At 40.4% G+C, this 21,384-nt stretch overlaps 1 protein-coding gene across 2 annotated transcripts in view; it reads right to left on the bottom strand.

Moving 5' to 3' along the window:
- The window catches only part of rock1 (Rho-associated, coiled-coil containing protein kinase 1), a 38,485-nt gene that overhangs the window by 12,924 nt on the left and 4,177 nt on the right, over nucleotides 1-21,384 (bottom strand). For both annotated transcript variants that reach the window (XM_039814883.1, XM_039814884.1), the window contains exons 2-16: nucleotides 11,531-11,612; nucleotides 7,379-7,479; nucleotides 7,074-7,211; nucleotides 6,710-6,885; nucleotides 5,510-5,594; nucleotides 5,230-5,374; nucleotides 4,849-4,987; nucleotides 4,478-4,569; nucleotides 3,225-3,384; nucleotides 2,687-2,759; nucleotides 2,385-2,473; nucleotides 1,964-2,012; nucleotides 1,218-1,353; nucleotides 685-776; nucleotides 4-250 (exon numbers count right to left, since the gene is read on the bottom strand). In XM_039814883.1, coding sequence (XP_039670817.1) covers nucleotides 4-250; nucleotides 685-776; nucleotides 1,218-1,353; nucleotides 1,964-2,012; nucleotides 2,385-2,473; nucleotides 2,687-2,759; nucleotides 3,225-3,384; nucleotides 4,478-4,569; nucleotides 4,849-4,987; nucleotides 5,230-5,374; nucleotides 5,510-5,594; nucleotides 6,710-6,885; nucleotides 7,074-7,211; nucleotides 7,379-7,479; nucleotides 11,531-11,612 — 1,804 coding nt within the window. The remainder of the gene's footprint in view (nucleotides 1-3; nucleotides 251-684; nucleotides 777-1,217; nucleotides 1,354-1,963; nucleotides 2,013-2,384; nucleotides 2,474-2,686; nucleotides 2,760-3,224; nucleotides 3,385-4,477; nucleotides 4,570-4,848; nucleotides 4,988-5,229; nucleotides 5,375-5,509; nucleotides 5,595-6,709; nucleotides 6,886-7,073; nucleotides 7,212-7,378; nucleotides 7,480-11,530; nucleotides 11,613-21,384) is intronic.

Genomic DNA, 21,384 nt, shown 5'->3' with positions numbered 1-21,384 from the left:
CACCTTGCAGCTCCATGATCTCCTCGGAGCCCAGGCTGTAGTTCCTCCTCTCGGAGTCCAGGCTGCTCTGAAGAAGCAGGAGCTCCTTCTCCAGCTGGGCCTTCTCCTCGTCCGCTGCACGGCTCCTCTCCTGCAGCTCGCGGTTCAAGCTCTCCAACTGGCTCATTGACTTGGCCATCTCTGTGTGGCTCTTCCTCAGTCTCGCTGCTGTGTCCGACTCTGCACGCAGGAGGTCATTGGCCTCTTCCATCTGTCAATCAAAACAGAGAAGACCACGAGGGGAAATTAAGTTTAATGCATTGACCTCCACACTAGTTCAGACTCTGTGTGTGTCTGTGTGTGTGTGTGTGTGTGTGTGTGTGTGTGTGTGTGTGTGTGTGTGTGTGTGTGTGTGTGTGTGTGTGTGTGTGTGTGTGTGTGTGCTGGCGTGTAAATGGACAGTTTTTTTATTTAGCGCTTTTCTAGTCTTAACGACTACTCAAAGCGCTTTAACATAGTACAGGAACCATTCACCAGTCACACACATTCATACGCTGTGGCCGAAGCTGCCATACAAGGTGCCACCAGCTCATCAGATAAACACTCACACACATTTACTCCGAAGCGCACGTGTGTGTGTGTGTGTGTGTGTGTGTGTGTGTGTGTGTGTGTGTTTGTGTGTGTGTGTGTGTGTCTACTGTATACCTGTTTCTGCAGCTGGACAATCTTATCATTTGAGGCCTGAGAGTTCTGGCTAATCTTCCGCAAATCTTCAAGCTGCTCTTTTAAAGTCGACACTAGAAAAAAAATAAAAAAAAAAATAAACACAGATGGGGAAATAAATTAGGCTGTTATTTAAGATCCTATTTCAACCCCAAACAAAATCCCATTCCCACATTTCCTCATTTAAAAAACAAACAAACAAACAAACTAAAAAATAAAAAAATCACATTAAGTGTAGTCTTCTGTTGCAAATCAATGGAAAAGTTAGACCAACGTGCATGGTTTAAAAGCTAACTAGATCTGTAGTTAGCAGCGAGCAGGATGAAGGTCACACCAGGATGCAAGCTAATCCATTTGGGGGCATATGTCTTGACCAGATCAAGTGATACTGAGAGGAAAGGGCAATAACATGCAACCAAACTATGTTCAAATACCGACTTCCACGGTTCACTCTGCGATTATACTTTAATTGCAGTTTCTGAAATCATACGTCAGCAGCACCTCATCATCTTTACCCTCATTCTCCAAATTGCGTCTCTTCTCTGCATCCTGGTCAGCTTTTCTTTGGTACTCTGTGAATCTGTGCTGTAGCATCATCTTGTCCTTCTCCAGCAGAGATGTGCTGGCCTCTGCACTCTTCCTCAGGTTTGCCTGTGGCAAGGAACAACAGAGCAGTGGTGATGTGGCAAGAAGAAACCAATCCTTCATCAAGACCCTGAACCACATTTGAATTAACTGTATCGTTTAATTCTATTAGCAGCAGAGCGGGGCAATATATTGATATTATATCAACTTCGTGATATGAGACTAGATATTGTCTTAGATTTTGGATATCGTAATATGGCATACGTGTTGTCTTTTCCTGGGTTTAAAGGCTGCATTACAGTAAAGTGATGTACTTTTCTGAACTTACCAGACTGTTGTAACTGTTCTATTATTTGCCTTTACCCACTTAGTCATTATTACAGATTATTTATCAAAAATCTCATTGTGTAAATATTTTGTGAAAGCACCAATAGTCAACACTACAATATCGTTGTGGTATCAATATCGAGGTGTTTGGTCAAAAATATTGTGATATTTGATTTGCTCCATATCGCCCAGCCCTAATTAGCACACTTTTTTTTTTTTATAGATGGGTTACCAATACAAAAGCTGTAGATGCAGTTTCTTTTTATGAATATAATTGCTATTAAAGCAGCAAACATCATAAATGTATAATTTGTCCATAAGAAGAATGTTTTTTATGTTTTCATTAAACCTCTTCATCCAGTTCTTTCATGATCTTGTCGATCTTGGTGTTTGATGTCCTGGGGAGAACAGAATTTGAGAAAAAGACTTAACTTCAATTCATTTCTCAAATTAAACATCTCATGTACATTGCTGTGTACAAAAGTCAGGTTTATTCTACAGAATACACACGCAACTAGGGGGCAAATAACACATTGGCACTATGTCATAATAACTTATCTATAACCTTTTTTTGCATTTACGAATATTACAATTTAATTACAAACAATAAAAATACTTTTTTTGCAAGTAAATATGAACGTCTCCTCCCTCTATAATGCTGTTGTCGGTTTTGCGAGCCGTCTTTGAGACCAAAGAATTTGCGTCTCGTCTGTGCTTTGACTATGTAAGCAGCTACCTTTTTGTAGGAGAGTAAAAGTCCTGTTCAATACCTGCATTTCTGCTCCAACTCATCCTTAAGCTGCATCTCACTATGGAGCTGCTCCTCCAGCTGGTAGATCCTCTTCTGCAGGTTCTCCAGCTAAAACACACACACACACACACACACACACACACACACACACACACACACACACACACACACACACACACACACACACACACACACACACACACACACACACACACACACACACACACACACACACAGATATTAAGGATGCCTGCATTAAGGGAAATTGAAGAAGATATTCTCATCTCAAAACTACAAAAAAAATTGCAGTCTTCTACTTACATGACTCTTGTCTTCTTTTGTGGAGCTGCTACGTTTGTCGCAGGTCTTTATGGCGGTGGAGCTGCGCATAAGGCTGGAAACGGAACACGTTTTATTATTGAAACACAATACCAACAATTGTATTAAAACCCCTCCTCAAGGTGAAAAGTATTCTACCACTACTTCTTCACAGAAAAAAATGTATATATAAGAATGGTGTACATTACAGGAGCATTTACAGGCAAACCGAAGAGTTAATGTATATATGACATTTGCTCCAAAATGTCAAATTAATTTCTACCACGATAACAGTGCACTCTGAAGTCACGACACATTTTAAGACTTGGAATACTGACTGAACAATGCATCATGTCATCACTAAAAAGGTACATCACTGTAAAAAAAAACAAAAAAAAACTACATTTTCATTTATGTGCAATTATGTGGGCAATTTAGTGCTACAAGAAAGAAAACCAACAATTCTGGACACTATAAATTATTTAATTACATTAATATATTTAATTATTAATTACATTATAAACATGTCTGGCAAACTTACTGCTGACTGCTGTAATAAGTGAAGCCTACGAAGGGGAGCTGGTTGCCAACAAAGGCCTTTGGTACGGGGAAGGTCTCCTCCTCTCCCCGATCCTCTTCAATGTCATCAAAGTTACTGGTGTCAACGTCACTGCTTAGTTCAGGCACTACTGGGGCAGCAGCTACACAGGCCAGAAAAAAAAAAAGGAGGATTCATGATGATACAAGATAACCGGGGCCACCACAGTTCAGTACACATAAGAAGTCCACGGTGTGTTAAAGGCACAGTCCGTGATACAAGCAAAATGTAAAACACAGGTTGAAGAAGACACTCCCGAAATGATAGGCAAGTCTTTGAAAACAGGGACTATGTTCTCTGATGCAGTTAAAGTTGTGCCAACGTTAGTAAATACAGCAGTAAAATAAGCCTAGAATTTTGAACCAAAAGACTAATTCTTCATCATTAATAATAATATATGGAAATATATCTGTAATTCATATTAACCCAAACTTTTTATTTTTTTAACTTCGACTATAACCCTTGTGTTGACTTTGGGTCACATTGACCCGTTTTAAATTTTTGTTTTATATCAGAAAATATGGGACGTAGAAATAATCGCTGAAAATGTGTAGAAGAAAAATTTAACAATTTAAAACGTTGGAAAAAGCAACAACAAACTGTGAAAAGGCTGATGGGAAGACAACACAAGGGTTAATCTATCATAACTGTATTATAAAGTAGATTACCTTCCAGATAGAGACACAGAAATAAGTTTCTCTGCAGTTTTTCTGGATCACAGATCTCTTTTGAAACCCTCTTTAAAACAAGGGGAAGCAGCCAACTAGCAGAGCTGGTCAGTCAGTGGAACGACAGGGGTGGCCACCACCAAAGTGCTGACTTCAGCCTAGTAAAGTATTAAATATAAAGCCACTAAAGAACCGACTATAGCTCCTGGATTTAGCCCTACATTTCTAATCTCTCTGTGCTCCAGTGTCAATCCCGGCGCATTAGAATTTGCGATGGACTGCTTCCCCGTTGTTGGCCTCAAAAAACGCTGTGCTGCCAATTATTCCTCTGAGCAGGAATCACGTTTAGTCTTGGAAAGGATACTGAATGAATAGCTTGTGTACAAGAATTTCCTGCAACTGTCTGCAGTAGGTCAAATGGAAAACACGATCGCTGGCTACATGATTGCAGGGACAGTGAGCGGACTGCCAAATGAAATGGGGAGGTGGGAAAGTAATCTGTAATTTTAACAGTAAAAATGTTCTTACTCTCTCTGATGTTCTCCCATGTCCACTGGTCATTCTTGAAGAAAGGATGCCTCTTGATCTCATCGACACCATTACGGCCAAGTCGAACTTCCCTGTGGGGGTCAGGGAGGACATATCACGTGATCATTTCCACAGTTATGCGCGTGATTTTCAATATACCAGTAGAAGCAGTTCAATATCCCTAGTTCAACAACTCTATGCAATGAAGCACATCTATGTTATTATGTACATATGTCAATTAAGACTTTTTCCACTGAGGTTCCTCTAATACGGGAAAAAAATCAAAAATCAACGCCTAAAGAAGGAGAGGGTATAAAGATAAGAACCCACTTCAAATGGCACTTTCAGTGCTTAGTATGCCACTATCTAACCTGTCAGTCAGGAAAGCACAAATGAGATTCTTGGCGTCATTGGAGATGTCACTGTCGTCAGGGAAGGTCAGGGCATTCTTGTGGTTCATAATTTTGCTGTAGGTCCCCACCAGGGAGTCGGCATAGAAAGGAGTGTCGCCTGTGCACAACACAAGACAAACAAGGGCCATGGGTTACTGATACGCCCACAGTAAGAACAAACTGGGTGAAACATACACACCGAACAAGAAAATAAATACACAGGAAAGATTCGGTCTTATTTTTATGTTTGACATTTGTTTGTTTTGACATAAACTTAATATTATCAACAATAAGAATTAAGAAAGGTATAATAAAATTAACCTCGACCTTCACAGGAAATACTTAAAATCAAAAACTCACCGACTAGCATTTCGTACAGGAACACTCCCACTGACCACCAGTCACACTCTCTGCCATAATAGCCATCTCCTCCTTGAGATTTCAGTACCTCAGGCGAAATGTAGTCTGGAGTTCCCACTGCTGTGTCGCATCGTACCATACCATCCTGAACAATAATCACAATTTCAATACTTTTTTTTTTTTTCCCCCCCCCGTAATGAGAAATCCCTTAAGAATTGTCTGTCAAAAACCTAGAATGCGTTTCAGAGACCGGAATAATCAGCAAAACTAAATGTGATACCTTGTTCATTTTCATGCAGGTCCCAAAGTCTGCCAGTTTTAAGTGGCCTGCTTTGTCTAGCAACATGTTATCAGGCTTCACGTCCCTGAGAAGGCAAAAATACAGTGATATCAAACACATATACAACACACAAACACGTCAAACTCAAGCATATAACAAGAAGTCTAAAGCACTTTCCATGCCTTTGTGGACAGTTAAGATTAGAGCTGATCAAGGGTGCAACCTGGAAAACCACCTCTCCTAATCAGCAGTGTCTGAGGGTGCTGCAGTGCTCTGCAGTGATAGGTCAGATGTAATGAGGTATGAAGGAGGCTGGGAACTGAGGGAGAGGAATTGAAATTTCTTTTCACTACAACTTCCAGCAAGCTAATGGGAAAATAGCAGAGATCTATTTAACCCAAATGTCATGGAGTGAATATTCCACCGTGGCAGCTGTGCACACAGCTTAGTGTATACAATAATCCATTACTATTTAAAAGGAAAAAACTATTTCAGGGATGTTGTGTACAGTTAATTTTATATCAATAAAAAAATGTGGCACTGTCCAGCACTGATAGATGGATTATCCTACTACGCTACTAGATATATTACAGATCTACAGCTAGCATCATGGAACAGAACTGAAGAGAAGCAACTAATAAAAGACAAATTAAATCTCATAAAAAAAATCATGATCATAAATAAATCAAATGCTGAAAGATTACAAACAGAAATGAGACAATAATGACAGCAATTACAACTCATTTAAAAACCTATAACGAGTTTGAGCTACAGGTAGAGAAGCTAGATATTATACAGGATAATGGCACTGTAATGTTGGGAAAGCATTAGTTTTGGAAAAACCTATAGTTCGAACACTAGCAAGTAACTAGCATTTATGCTAAAAACAGTACCTCTGAACCTGGACTTCCTGCTTATTACAAAACCCCCTTAGATCATATGATGCCTTCACACCTTTTAGATCCTACTGCGTATCTCACGGTTGTCAAGAACCATCAAAAATAAATTATTTTGCACATTCACATTTGACGAGGTTTCAGAGGCAATTCCAAACAGACTATGAAACCTTAAGGACTGCCCCACAGATGTAAGAAATGGCATTTTTCATCAGAATTGAATCACATCCATGTGTTGGACTGCAGACAATTTGAAAACCAAACCAACAAACACGAAGGAAACATGGAGAAGTGTTGTTGTTACCGGTGAATGAAGCCCATGGAGTGGATTCCGTCCAACGCCAGCACCACTTCAGCTGTGTAAAAGCGGGCCCACTTCTCAGGGACGTCATAGTTGCTCATCAAGTTTACCAAGTCGCCACCCGGCATGTATTCCATCACCATGTAGAGGTAGCGGTCATCTTGGAATGCAAAAAAGAGCTGCAGAAAAGAAATAATTAGTTAAAACAATGAGCAAGAAAGAAAAAAGGTCAGTCAAAAGTGAACAAAACTCTTACCAATTAATTTCAGACTCAAGCATAAGGCTGCATTCATGTACTGTGGCATGCAGAGAATAATATCACAATAGGTTAATAGGTTTTAGATGCTTTTTATCTACCACATCATACCTGCACCACCCATGAGCTGTTGGCAAACGCCATGATGTCCCTCTCCTCCCAAAAGAAAGCAGAGTCCGACCTCTTGATCATCTCAAACTTGCTTAGCAGCTTCATGGCGTATACTTTGCTTGTGGCTTTGTGTCTTACCTGGAAAAAAAGAAACGGAAAAAAAGATGGAAGAGGTGACAATCAAGTTAGGCGTTAAAGCAACACATAACAAATGTTATATTATTTTTGAACTAATAAAAAAAGATATCACTGCAACTTTAAGGTTTAATGTATAGAAAAAGAGAGAAAAAAGAAGTCATTCTTACCAATTGCACCTCTCCAAATGCCCCCCTCCCAATAACTTTAACCACCTCATAGTCCACCGCTTTCATGCGTAGATCCCGAATTTTACTAATGGTTTCCTTGTCTGGAAAAAAAACCCACAGGTAAAGACAAATGTTAACAGAAAATAGAAGCTATACAAGCTGAAGTTGTTGCAATGACCTTTAAGAGTCTTATCCTTCAAGTGAATATGGTTAGTGGTCTAAGGTGCCTGAGAGAGCTTGCAGAGTATGAGTTTTGTTATTAAAATTACAGTTTCCAGTGGTTGAATTTTGTATGGGAGATCAGCTACCCTGTTTTGTTTTTTTATTACCTAACATCTTTTAGGTGTCACTTTATGTCTACATATAGCAGAGGTTGACTCTCATAGCAACAGCGAGCCTGTTAGCAAAAAGGTGACAGCACCTCTCTGCACAGCTGAGAGCTGCTGGTCAGGGATAGTTTGTTGCTTACAGAGTGCTGGGGTCCGTTCCAGGTAGGAGGTTTAACAAACTGAGTGTAACCCTGAACTCGGAGTTGATTTACCCTGAGATGGGAAACTCAGAGTTTTCGGTTCCAGAACAGCTGATATGAGTTGGTTCAATCAACTCGGAGTAGGTTCACTCAGGGTTACGCGCGTGCACAACCACTATAAAAAGTCAGTATGAATGGAGCCATGATTCTACGATTCACCATGGTAACAACCACAAACAAACGGGTCGGCGGAAATACTCACGCGCACAAACGGCGGTTTGAACCTACTGTCTATGGTTTGAACATGCATTTCGTTAAAAAAGCAAGACAGCGGCTGCTGCTGCAAAAGAGAGAATTGGTGTGGGAGAAAATTGCTGCTTGAGTCAATGCGTACGCATTAACAGTGTATTAATGTCATATTTAATCACAGTTAAGTTATAATATTATAGCCTACTGGTGAAAACTGGAATCGTATTACACCTATAATTTCATTTAGGTGCAATCCTGCGGGCGAAAAAGTAAACTATAGGCTACTAATCCCATTCTGAGGCTGCAGCACCATGATCATTAACCGAACTATAATGTATAATCATTTATTTCTTTTTAATGGCTCTCACTGGTTTGTGTCCAGGCAACACTACAAAAACGTTTCAGAGCGAGGTCACACTTTTCTGATGGCTCTGCATACAGTGGCTTTACTATTACAGTATGATCCGCTACACTGTTATGAAGAAAACTGCCGTTTGCAAAAACGTAATGCGACACAGAGAATCTGCTTGGATGTTAAAGCCTGTCCACGATAGTGGATGTTACTGATATGAGGACGGATAAGGTATCTACATATCTAATGGACTGTGATTAAAAAATACCTCTCAAATCGGTTATGTGGAAATGAAAATACATCTATAGTCGGGAATCAATATCATCTCCCGACGTACACTCTCTGTGAATTAATACAGCTTTTTCATCAACGGGATCGTCGACAAAAGGACATGACATGTTTGAGGGAAAAAAACTTTTATAGTCTGCCTAACATAAACCAATACGTTTTTTTTTTTATTCTTGCAGATAAACTGCATTAAAATGCGCCTGATACAGACTGAATGAATGAATGAGGAAATGAGTTACAGAGAAACTTTAGGTTTTTTTTCCTCAGTTTCTCTCAGTCTCCTCCCTCTCAGAGGGAGAAACTCGAGGTTTCTTGAAGAAAACCTGCTCCCGACCAGGTTAGGTTCACAGGCCCAGTTACCATAGTAACTGACTCTGAGGTTAAGTTACCGCTCTTTCTGAAACGGAAAATCCAGAGTTTCCCTCATCTCAGGGTTAACAAACTCAGAGTTTTCACTAAACCTGCTTTCTGGAACGGGCCTCTGGTCTCTCCATGCTGCAACAATGCAAGCTCCCCATAGGGATGATTGTATTTACTGTTCAGGAGTGGGGTACATTTTCAATTCACATGGGTCACAACTGGCACTGGAACACAGAAAACAGGGATCCGGGGGCACGCAAGTTAAATTGATCTAAAGATAAAAAGCAAGGCCTGAGTTATTCGAATAAGAACATTTAAGAGTGAGTCATTTCCGCTGTGAGCATAGGTTCCCGGGATCGCAAAAAATCCCAGAGGACCAAAAACACATATAAACTATGTTTATAAATGGCACAAATAGGATTCATGTTGCTGGTGCTGTAGAGATATACTGTGTGTATTTGCATGTGTGTGTGTGTGTGGGGGGGGTGGAGGAGGATTATGTTCAGTAGGTTCCTGCATACATACAGTAAAGAAATCAGCTGATGTGATCGGGTGCAACGCATGGAGGAGAGAATTGAGAGGAAAGAGCCCTTCAGGCAATGCATGCTACTACTGAGGACCAGTGTCTCACAAGACAGCTAGTCCATTAGCCAACATCCATCAATACATTTCCAACACTTGGCTGCTATTCACAAAAGTACTGTACCAAGAGTAATTGAGGAGATGACTAATGGCAGTTTTAGCCCAGGGGTTTACGGTAGGTTAGGTTGATGATCAAATATTGAAACACGGAATTTTTGTTTTCCTCAAACGGATAAAAAGCCCCATTAAGACTGCAAGAGAAGTCTCACTTCCACAGGGTTCACAAACAGAGCGGCAATCATTTCCCCATGAAAGCCGTTGCTGGATGGATAGAAGTGAAATGTTTATTTACTAGAGAAGAATTCTTGAGAAACCGAGGAAAATAAAAAGTGAAGGCTACAAAACATGCCACGAAAGGAAGGGAGAATATGCCGAGTTATAACAAGGGCAGTGGGAGTACACATTTGTTGTTTAGTTTGGTTGCAGGTTTTTTTTTGGTTAAATTATATGTGTCTATATGGAATTCAGTAAATTAAAGACGTATATCCCTACGAGATAACACCGATGCTCTGCCAAATAAACATTGCTGGCAAATTCTGGGTTAAACACTGTAACATAGTTAGTGATAGCTGCCGTTCCCAAGAAATGTAAATGCAAAGAATTGGGCAGATATACTAGATCTGTCAAGAAAAGATAGATTTAACTTCACTATCCCCCTTTGATTTATTTTAGGCCCCGTCCACACATACCAAAACGATCTTTTTTTTACCCGTCTTCCCTGGATTCGTTTCAAGAAAAGTTGCGTCCAAACGAATCCACTTGTAAATGACTCAACACGCTACTTCATATTCCAGGCCTATAGGCGGCGCTGTTTCTGCTACAGAAATTCTCCAAAAACGGAGAAGAAGAGCATAGTCATTTCCACTTCCTATCATAACATGACTAGATTATAACGTTCTCTTAATACATCCGTGGACTATAATCACTTTCACCACTGCTCATTTTATAAAGGCTGCCGCAAGAAAACGTGTCTTTGTTTACATTGTATAATGTGCTGTTGGATTGCCTTTTATTTTGCATGATTGCAGCGCGCTAGTAGCGAGCTAACGTTAGCGCGCTAACGTTAGCTAGCTCTAACATCGGCAGTCAAACAAACATCAATGATCCATGAATGACGTTGGCTACATAACGTTATCAATATATCTTGTGTAGAATCCAGAGGGAAGGGTCAGGGAGCAGAGACACAGTATTTAGATGAAGTGAGCTGGTTTGACCATGGAGATGGGATGTGCTGGCTTGGCTTTAACGCAGTTGTGTGCGTCAGCGGCCGCTGGAGAGGGTGTAAAAGAGGGGTGTGGCGATGACATCATCGATACGGATCCGTATTCACCATCCATACGAAGCCAAACGAGAGCCGTTTTCGAATTTTTTCACACTGAGAACAGGTTTCAAAAAAGTGCGTTTTCAGGCAGTGCGTTTGCAGGATTCGTCTGGACGGTCGGCCCAAACGATGCAAAACATGTGCGTTTGCACAAAAAGACGTTTCCGTGTGGATGGCCCCTTAGTTAAGAGGTTCCCCAGTCTGAGGGCACTGTGAAAAAGAGAAGCCATCCCGATCGGCATCATGTGGGTCACCAGCCATTTATGAAAGCCCCTTTGTTGGGGACACTAAGCAGCAGACACCTATTGTGTCCAAGCCTACATAGTGACCCAAAAACAGCCTTCTTTTCCAAGCCTAGGCATATACCCATATGTAACAAGGTCTGCCAACACAAATGGTTTAAGTGGAAGACATGGAGAGATCAGCGTTAAAGGAGGACATAGGGGAAAAGGCATGATGGGAGCTACTTACATCTACTCAAAAAGTTGTCAATGCTCTTGTTTTTCCTCAGGGCAGGGAAGTCCAGGTCATACACCAGTGCGTCCAAGCCATCCTGCGGGGAGAGGAGAAGGGTTAACAAGCAGGCAAAACAAGCTACAGTGTCTGCCACTCCAGCGGCATCACACACACACCACATGTTAAACAAGTAAAAAGCAAACACAGTGTCCTGTCAGAATGTTGGTGTCTGAAGAACAGCTTTGAACAGACGTCTGCATATAGTTAGCAGAGGGCCTCCAGCCAGGATTACATTAATAATGTCTAGGAGGGATTTGGCTTATTACAAATATCCAGATTTTATTGCTACTGTAAACCGTCAAAGGTTTCTTAAAGTGATTAATAACAGATCCACTGAAGGATCTCAAAGAGCTGTTAAATGGCGCCGCAAAACAGGTCTTGCAAGTCGTCTGCCATGGACAGTCCTTAGGTCAATTTAAATTCACAAAATCATTGTTGTAACGCTCGCAGAAAATCTTTCAAATGTATGCCGTGCATCTGTAAATGCATGTGAGGAATTAAGAAACAAATTCTGCCGTTTTAAACAAGGATGATGCGGTATGAACGGGCCAAACTGGTATCCCAAACACTCTGCGTTTCTACAAGAGGCCGCAGCATCACGTACTATAACAAAGCCAATCACCAAAAGAACTAAGAAAACATGTCTGGTTTTATTGCCGTCAAGGTTATGTTACTGATAGTCCTAGAGTTGAACACGTACATCTGCCTATGAGAGCATATGCATTCTGAGAATTATTTTGAGGTTATGTCTGGCGGCCTAAATCAGCTGCTGACCAGAAATGCGTTTCCAGTGTTTTCTGTGGAATGAGAGTTTTGGTGTGGGGGCAATGGCGTCGAGGGGGTGGGGTGGGGGGGTTACTTCCCTGGAAGGAAAGAGAGAGGGTGCTCATATGGCTGAGCGAGAGTGGGTGCTTGCGAGTCGATCATGGAGCCCGATGTTAGTTACTGTATTATTTCTCTGGTTTATCAGGGAACTGCAGACTGGATTCTCTACTAACAGTGAAAGAGTTCTTTTGGGATTTTTTTGTTGTTGCTGCTGCAGCACCAATGATTTTGTCGTTGCAGTCCACCACAACAGAACGTTACTAGCAGAAACACGGCGTTTCTGAGCCATACCGCTGGAAAACCCTGAAGCCAGTAAGCAAACATGGATATTGTTAAAATTTTCGCAGTTCTACATGAGTATCCCATTTTTTTTTTGTCATGTATATGAGGATGTTATTAATCACATTTCTCTGTGTTCCATGTACACATGATATCCCGAATATGATCAAAACCGGGATAAGCCTCATAACCGCAATACTCATATTCAAGTAAACACACATAATTGTATTTGCCTGGCTGGTGTTAAAAAGTGAGTGCCTAGTAGATTTTGACTGGATGACCAAAAGCAGAATTTCCCACCCTTGTAACAAAGTTAAAAAACAAAGTTTTAATAAAAGCAACTGAAGAAACTAAGTACCTTTTGATGACTAGGGCAACAGGGTGGTGCCTAACAATAACTGTACAGTGAGGGAAACCATGTGACTTCATAACACTGCAACACCCACTGACCCTCATTAGACACCCTTTCATGACAATTTCAGTAGTTGTAAAAACTGGAATAAGAATGATGCTGTCTATAAATAAAATTGTGCATAAATACCCATTTTAAATTATGATGCAATAGCTACAATATTGGAATTCCAAGAGCTACAAACATACAGCACAAGCCAGACTGTCTCTGGCTAGGGAGGAGCATAAATGCTACTGGCAGGATTTAATCTAATCTTCCATAATCCAGAATGGCTGAGAGAAGACATGCACTTGAGCACTTACAGCGCACCACATACATTTATGCATTCCCTCTAGCGGGTGTGAGCCAGATGCTAACACTGAGCATCTTCGGACACTTTCCCATGGGTCACCTAGCCTACAGTTTCTTCCTTCAAAAAGGGCCAGAGATATATTACAGCTGATCTGCCCATAAAACATAAAATAAACAACTTTATTGCACTTTTTGACATAGGCAACACCATTCTCTGAATTCACTATCATAGCAAGAATCTTGTCAGTCCTGTATTGTGAATGATGTTCTGTTAAAATATTCAGAGGATTCCTTTTTGCACCTCTGAGCAAAACAATGATGACACATGGTGAATCAGCAGCTCAGACAAGGCAAGGTATCCTCTTAAATAACTCTGCCCACCCCCCCGAGATATAAAACAAGCAAGAGCCCTGCAGGATGGGTGGAAGCAGTGAAGAAGGCAGATGGGAGGGCTAAAGGAGAAATGAGAGGTAAAGAATGGCTGGTGGGAATAACAAAAGCAACATAGACAGAATGTGGGAAATTAATGAGAGGGTAAGTTGTGATCTTGTGAGCTGAGAGCAATCATCTGCATAAAAAAAAAATAAAAAAAATAAAATAAAATAAAAAGACCATAGGCTGGGAAAAAAGGGGTCTTGTTGGCCATACAGTATCCAACCAGCCTGCATTGAGAGAAAAAAAAGCTGAAGAACTGAGTCCTTCAGGACCCTAATCACAAGGCTCTGTGCTCAGCAATGCACGTTTGCATAACTTCCTGCCGCAGAGAACTCTGGACAGCCACAGTAACATTCCTTAACAGGACTGTACACGTCAGAGAGCTATTTTAGGTATGTGGCCAAACAAGTTCTCAACAAAAAGTGAAGGAAGGGAGGAAAAAATTTTTTTTTTTTTTAAAATCTATCCCAAGTAAAGAGTCACACAGTGGGCCTTTTTTCAATCAGCACTAGTGCCTAACACTATGACGGAAAAGAGGAGGGAGTGGAGGGCTGGTGCATGTGGGGCTGGCTAGTCCAATAGTAGAACAAATGAAGGAAAAAACAAAGAAAAATGGAAAGACAGCCATGCTAAGAGTCTCCTACTGAAACACCAGTGTGACAAAAGAACCAGGTTTAGTCAGTGAAACACTGTAGCATAAAAAAAGAACCAATTATTGAATTGCTAAATAGAACAAAGCAGATACAAACAAATTTTAACTGTACAACATCAAATTAGCAATCTGAAGCAGTAAGAGTGTGTAGCGCTGGGTGTGAGCTGTAACTATTCCAGGTTTGAATCACAGCATTTGCATCTCTGCTGAGGTGTCCGCTATCTTCATGGAAAGATATATGCCATGTTTTTATGATATCAATATATAGGGATATAGAAGATTTTCTGGTAAATCAGTTAAACCTATTTATGAATTAAGTGCCACTGCTAAATGATAAGCACGCCTACTATATAAAAATCTCCCCAAACACAATAAACGTGCCATCTCTACTTTAAGCAGGCAGAGTTAGGGGCAAGTGAAGATTGTAGATCGAAACACTCCTAGACATTGCCACCATTTAGCAGTAGGTTATTGGCCATTGGTCGTTCAAAAGTGAAGTTAGTGCTTATTTTTGAATTTTCAGATAAGTTTGGTAAAACATTTTGGTAAGGCTGATTATGGTCATGATAAACGAGGAGGGGAGGCAGGTATTTTGTCACTGTGAAAATGCCTAGTATGAATGATCTGATTTCATTTTTGAAGGTTGCTAAATCAAGTGCTTTACTTTATGTATTCCATTATTAGACAGGACAGGTAGTACTGGTGAGACAGGGAAGTATGGAAAGAGGGTTGAGAGGAGGACAAGAGAGTGTGAGAAAAGAGGCAGAGTAAAAGGACAGGAGGAGGAGAGGCAAGAAGTCTTGAAGCATTTTATTAAAATATAGGGATGAAACGATGCATCGTGAATCGGTTAAAAATCCATTTAAATGTGTTAAGATTACAAACGCTTGAGATAAAAAAATTAATCATGATGCAATTTTGAAACGTGCGTGACGCTAGCTAACATTAACACAGCAGGTACTGTTAGCCTGCCGTTAGCTAGTAACGTTAGCTGGCTTAAACATGGTTAAAATGCTGACTATCTAAACTGTGACTGTATTTCACTAGAAAGGACACCAGTACTTACAGCAGTCTGCAGCTAAAGACACAGACTAGCTGCACTTTGAGACAGCATGGTCACTCTAAACAGAGACAGGACTTTATGCTACGTTCAGGTCCCGCTCTGTAAGCTTCTGTTGCATTCAATGTTACTGTAAAATACCCTTCTGCCTTCAAGTGTTTCTTCTTTTTGTCGTTTAACAGAAAATGACTCATGAAAAACCTTATTGCAATTTAAATAAGACCATATGGCCTAAACAATAAACAAGCCGTTCTTTAACTTTTAACGTTTATTTATTTTTTGCTATTTAAGATAAAATACAATTCCAGTGTCACTTTTGATAAGAGGACACATCTGTTGTTTTGCACAGTTTATAAAAATAAAGTAATATTTTTCAGTCAAATTTCTGCAGTCCATTCGGTTAGAAAAATCGTGAATGGACTCGTGAGTTGAGTGTATCGTTACATCCCTATTAAAAAGGCCCTTCTCGTGTCAGTGAACGCGCAAAATATTCTGACACCACAAAATAAAACTCACACTTTAGGGCCACTGCTGGAAAGAATCCTAGGGAAAATACTAACCTGACACTGATGGAAAAATGTATTATTGCCATAAGATAGCACTGCTCAGTGACTACCTACAATCCACCCAGAGGTATCAAAGTGATAGGTACAACAGTACAAACAATATGGCAAAATCTCTACCTGAAGACAAATGTATATTGTCTCAACGTGTATAGTCATATGGGCCAACACTAAGAGGTCTGAATGCCTCACACATCAGTGTATCAGTATATTTATCTGCAATATTGAGCAACCCCTGTTTTTGCTCATAAAAAAAAAGAAACACTGACCACTCTGCCATTGGGCCAGATGATGCAGCCAGTAGCACAGCAGGGTATCCCACAGCACTTTCCAGTGTAGGTGGCCCGCCTTAACAACACGCGCCTGCCGCCTTAATTAAAGGGCCAATGTGTAATATATGTACTGTAATAAATCCAAAAATGACACCGATGCCTCATCAGATATTAAGGAAACATGTTAAGCTGAAATACTATCTTTTCTGACAACAATGCTAATGTCAGTATTTTTCTTTTTGAAATTTACATTCCGTGACGGAATTTCTGTTTATGTTTTTTTTCAGAGGTGAAACTGTTCCTAGATAAGCACCTCTACCGCACTTATTGCAGCTAGGCCTGTCACGATAACAAATTTTGCTGGACGATAAATTGTCCCAGAAATTATTGCGATAAACGATAATATTGTCATCGAGAGACCATTTGCATCTAATATAATGATAATGGCAAATATCCAGAACATGTCTTTGATCTCCTTTAGTATGTCGTCTTTCACGCTGATGTACAGTTGTGGAATTGCCGTTTGTGACACGTAAGTTCTCAGACTACAGACTCTGTACTACATTTTACAATTATTTAACTCTAAATATTAAATTTAAATAATATATAATTAATAAATTAAATCTATCTGTATGGCTATCTGCCCGGCATGCGCAGTAAATGTACCAAAATAGTTCTGTTTTTCAGTCTTCATTTTGGCGAAGGTAGCGTCTGCCTCCTCTTCCGATTCAGGTCGGAACCTTGCGTGAAGGCGGTGGACACACACACACACACACACACACCCCCCACACACACACACACACACACACACACACACACACACACACACACACACACACACACACACACACACACACACACACACACACACACACACACACACACACACACACACCCACACACACAACTCTGACATACTTTCCATGTCAGCCGCGGACAGCTGTAGGCTTGTACCGTTAATGTTCTGTGCATTGTCGGAAACATGCAGCCACTTTCCTGAAACCGCTTGCGAGACTGACCAGCGGCGTGTATGTCCGAGCCCGCTCTCCATAGTCTCCACCTGCAGGTTGTCAGCTGTGTGGTTTGGATTGAAAGGGAAAAAAAGAAAAACGCCAAATAACACGGTTGGATATCGCTCATATAGGCCTACTTTCTTTTTGAGCGCCTTAACTGCAAAGTGCTGCGGGAAACCCTGCTCCAACTCTCAACTAGCGTTTGTCTGTCTCTGTCTCTCTGTCCGCAGTCCCGCCCCACAAAGACCATGCGACTGACAAGAGGGTTCACTCCTCGTTACGCTAAGGAACCGAGAGTGGTCCTCCAGTCTCTTTGGTAGAGAGAGACGAGGAAAACAAACAAGCATGCAAATGGAAATTATCGCGGCCGGAAAAATTATCGAGCTCATTTTTTTTTATCGTGCGATAACTCGATTTATTGACTATCGCGACAGGCCTAATTGCAGCTGAAATTTCCAAGGGCCCAGGAGTTTGTCTGCTTGCCAGGCAAACAGAAGGAAAAATGGCATCAATGATACAAATGTGCAGCACAAAATGAAAAAGAAAAGGCTGCATTTGTGCAGATAAATAGTAATACAATCTAAATATGAAATGTATGTGGACCTGTGGTCGTGGATCTAGCCTTTAGCCTCTGAGATATCCTGAATTACTGTAGGGAAAGCCTGAGAGCATAAGACAATATTAATCAAATCTAAAACGTTAGTGAGAATATGTACTGTTAAAATAGAATATACATAATACTCTAACAATCTACCCTTTTAGAAACTAAGCAAAACCATGCATAAAAGTCACTCAAGTGCAAAAAGCATTGGGTGGTATCAGTCCACTATGTAGTCTTGGGGGAAAATTGCTGGGAAACCAAACCAGAGCGTGCAGGACTCTATGCTATCCTATATCTGCTGATGCTGCTTCAGCCAGAGGGCGACACATCCCTGGGATTACTAAATAATGTTTAAAAAAACCATCTCATCACCCTAATAATGAAAAGTGGTAATTATGTTTAGAAAAAAAATAAATAAAAAACTATAGTTAGGGCTTATCCAAAACGCACAAGCCAGTGGTTGACATTACATATGGCAATTATTTCTTTAAGCTTTAGGGGAGAGAAATCCACACACAACACACAAGCTCTTTTCCAGACATTAAAGTCTGAGTTAAAATTTCCATGGAGACTCAGCCACATCATCCCTTTCTGCATGCCAGCACAAGGCATGTGGACTGGCCTAAGTCGAGCCCTACTTGTCACTTCCTTTTCTGCCACCTCTTTAAGACAATATGCTTTCCACATGTGAGTAATTGTGCAGACAGCCATGCAAATAAAGGCAGGTCCATTGCAGGCCGTGCCCATGTAAACACAAATGATGATCGTACAAACCAATGAAGCCATTCGTGGCATGCAACATCACATTGCTTCCCCACTAATAACTTTCAGCTACAGGCCGTCAGATGGAAATGGAAATATACATATCTATCTGATTTGGGATTTATCAATTTGGTATCACTAAGAGATTAATTTCATTTTTTTTGTAAAGCTTTTGGTCCAAACTCCTTTTGCACACGCTTGCTGTACTGTAATATCTACTGACAGAAAATCCCACTTACCTAGAAAGACTGCATATCTAACAACTCTACGGGATAAATGGCACTGACAGTGAACCCAGGGGTGGCAAAACAGGGGCATTCCATTTCCTTATGAGGTCCCAGTGAGCGAGAATCACTGTCAGAAATGCTTTCATGTCAAAATATAATTGAGTTATTCCAACAGTGGAGAACGCTCACGTGTTTCCACTGACTGAGCTCTGGATTCTCAAGCAAAACTCTACTGTCCCGCCTGCTCTGCCCAGGATTTCTGACATCGCCCCAACAAATAACCATCTTCTTAAACATTAACTCAGTCTATTTCGACCACCTTCACTGGACAGGGGTCGCAGAGTCCTTTGTAACTAACTGGGGTTGTAGCCCTTAAGAAATAAGATGAAAGAAAATCAGGAGGCTGTAAAGTTTAATGGGTAAATCAAAGGAGATAGTGTTCCATTATTAAAAGACTGGATCATTTTCGTATGCATTCCTGCACATCATCAGTCAGTTGAGGGAATGCAGAGCTACAAATAGCTCAGCCAATTGTTGTTCCCGTAGCTGAATAGCTGAGGAGAGCAGTTTACAACTGACAGCACTGAACCTTTCTGACAATAGGGATGGATCAAATGGTGACAATAACTGTTACCACAAATACATGTTTTTCAACTCAAGAAGACTATTAATTTATCATGAAATTGACCAAACTAGTAGTTTTATAAATTTTAGCTATGAAAATTATAGCATGGCTGAAATCAGTAATCCACAATAATTAAAATTTTGTCACTTTTTATCAGAGTTATTGTGCATTAGCTTTGCAGGGTACAACGTAGCAGGGACCATTTTGCAAAAATAATGGTGGTGCATTCAAGGATGCTGCGACGTCCACGACTACAGTATGAGTGTCCAAATCAGTGTCTCCTGGCAGCTGCATTACCATCGGACAATAACAAGATTGGGCATCAATATAACAATATTATTACATATCTGCCTCAATATTCATAAATTGGTCTATATATAATGCTATATATGCTAAAACCTTAACTTCGCATTAAAAGGTCATCATGCTGCACACGCTTTGTTGAGGCGGTGACTGAACTACACTGGCAAAACCTGAAAACAATGGGTGCCTGGACGGTATATCAATCTAAAATCTTATAAAAAGTATAAGCAAATTGTGCGCAACTTAACAAGCTCAAAAACAGAAAACCACCACATGGTCCTTTAAATAATAATGGAGGATCTCATGAATTGCTGCAAATTAATAAGTTACAGAAAATAGGTTCAATTTGATTTGACTAAATCTGTGGGTTATACTGTATGTCAAGTAAAAAAGTACTGTGTTCACCTTGTAAAAATGTAATGAAGTGCATTAATGAAAATCTTCTTCTTCTGCCAAACTGTGCAGATCTGTCTCTAAGTCTAGAACCAAATACAGACCATAGCTGCACTATCAGTGCTGACAACACCTTGCAGGTAAGATTTGTCAATTAAAAAGGCAAAGGTCGGGAGAACAAGGGCAGGCACTCTACATAGGCAAGACAAGGATTGACTGTACTCTTACTGCCTGTTACTCAAGTTAGGCCATAGCAGATTGACTATGCAGGGCAATTAGGAGGCATGTCAGTAAAATGGTTCTACAAATCATTCTCATGGCTCTCTGAGGCAGTTGTGACTGAAAACTGTCACTATGCCTGTACAAAAGTCCTTCATGGCTACAGCCACCATCTGTAGACCCAGAGTTTGCTGTAGGATAGTTTCCTTTGAATGCTTATCATGTGAGATTTGGGCTGAGTTTTGTTTAAATTGGAAACCATGCCACATTCTGACTGTGGAAACGGGACAGTAAACTGAGGTGAAAGAACAAAAAATGAACATAAAGAAGTAAAAGGTTTCACACTAGCAATTTTTACTCCATAGCTTCTTTGACAAACATATAGGCTAGTTATAATGGTGTTACTAGTAATAACACCTCCTTCAATTAGTCAACATTAATATTGGGAGAAAATATAATTTGAGTGGCAAATATTGGCAGGTTTTAACCTGCAAATATGATTTTTAGCACATTAAATTATATCATTCATTTAATGTAGCATTTCTTCATCTGTAAATTGGCTCATAGGTACACTTCAATAGATTCAAATTGAAAAGCACATGAGCACAAAGCTCATTTTGCCTTTTTGGATCACAGCAGCATACGACATGAACTGTAACACTTTGTGTTGTTGATTTAGCAATTTCAGCTTATTCGACTAATATTCTAAATTGCTTAAATGAACAGCATTTGCCCTAGTCTGGATCAACGGATGTACATTTCCAGGATAAAGCCTGGTGCAATGTCAGGCTTTGCTCTCTGTGTGTTGCCAATCTCAAAATCCATTTGCTACAGGAAACAACAAACTTGGAGCTAGGAAGCTACATGGAAAATGGCA

This window comes from Perca fluviatilis, chromosome 11 (genome assembly GCF_010015445.1).
Source record: "Perca fluviatilis chromosome 11, GENO_Pfluv_1.0, whole genome shotgun sequence".
Classification (NCBI taxonomy): Eukaryota; Metazoa; Chordata; class Actinopteri; order Perciformes; family Percidae; genus Perca; species Perca fluviatilis.
This window is presented reverse-complemented; position numbering and strand designations above follow the sequence as displayed.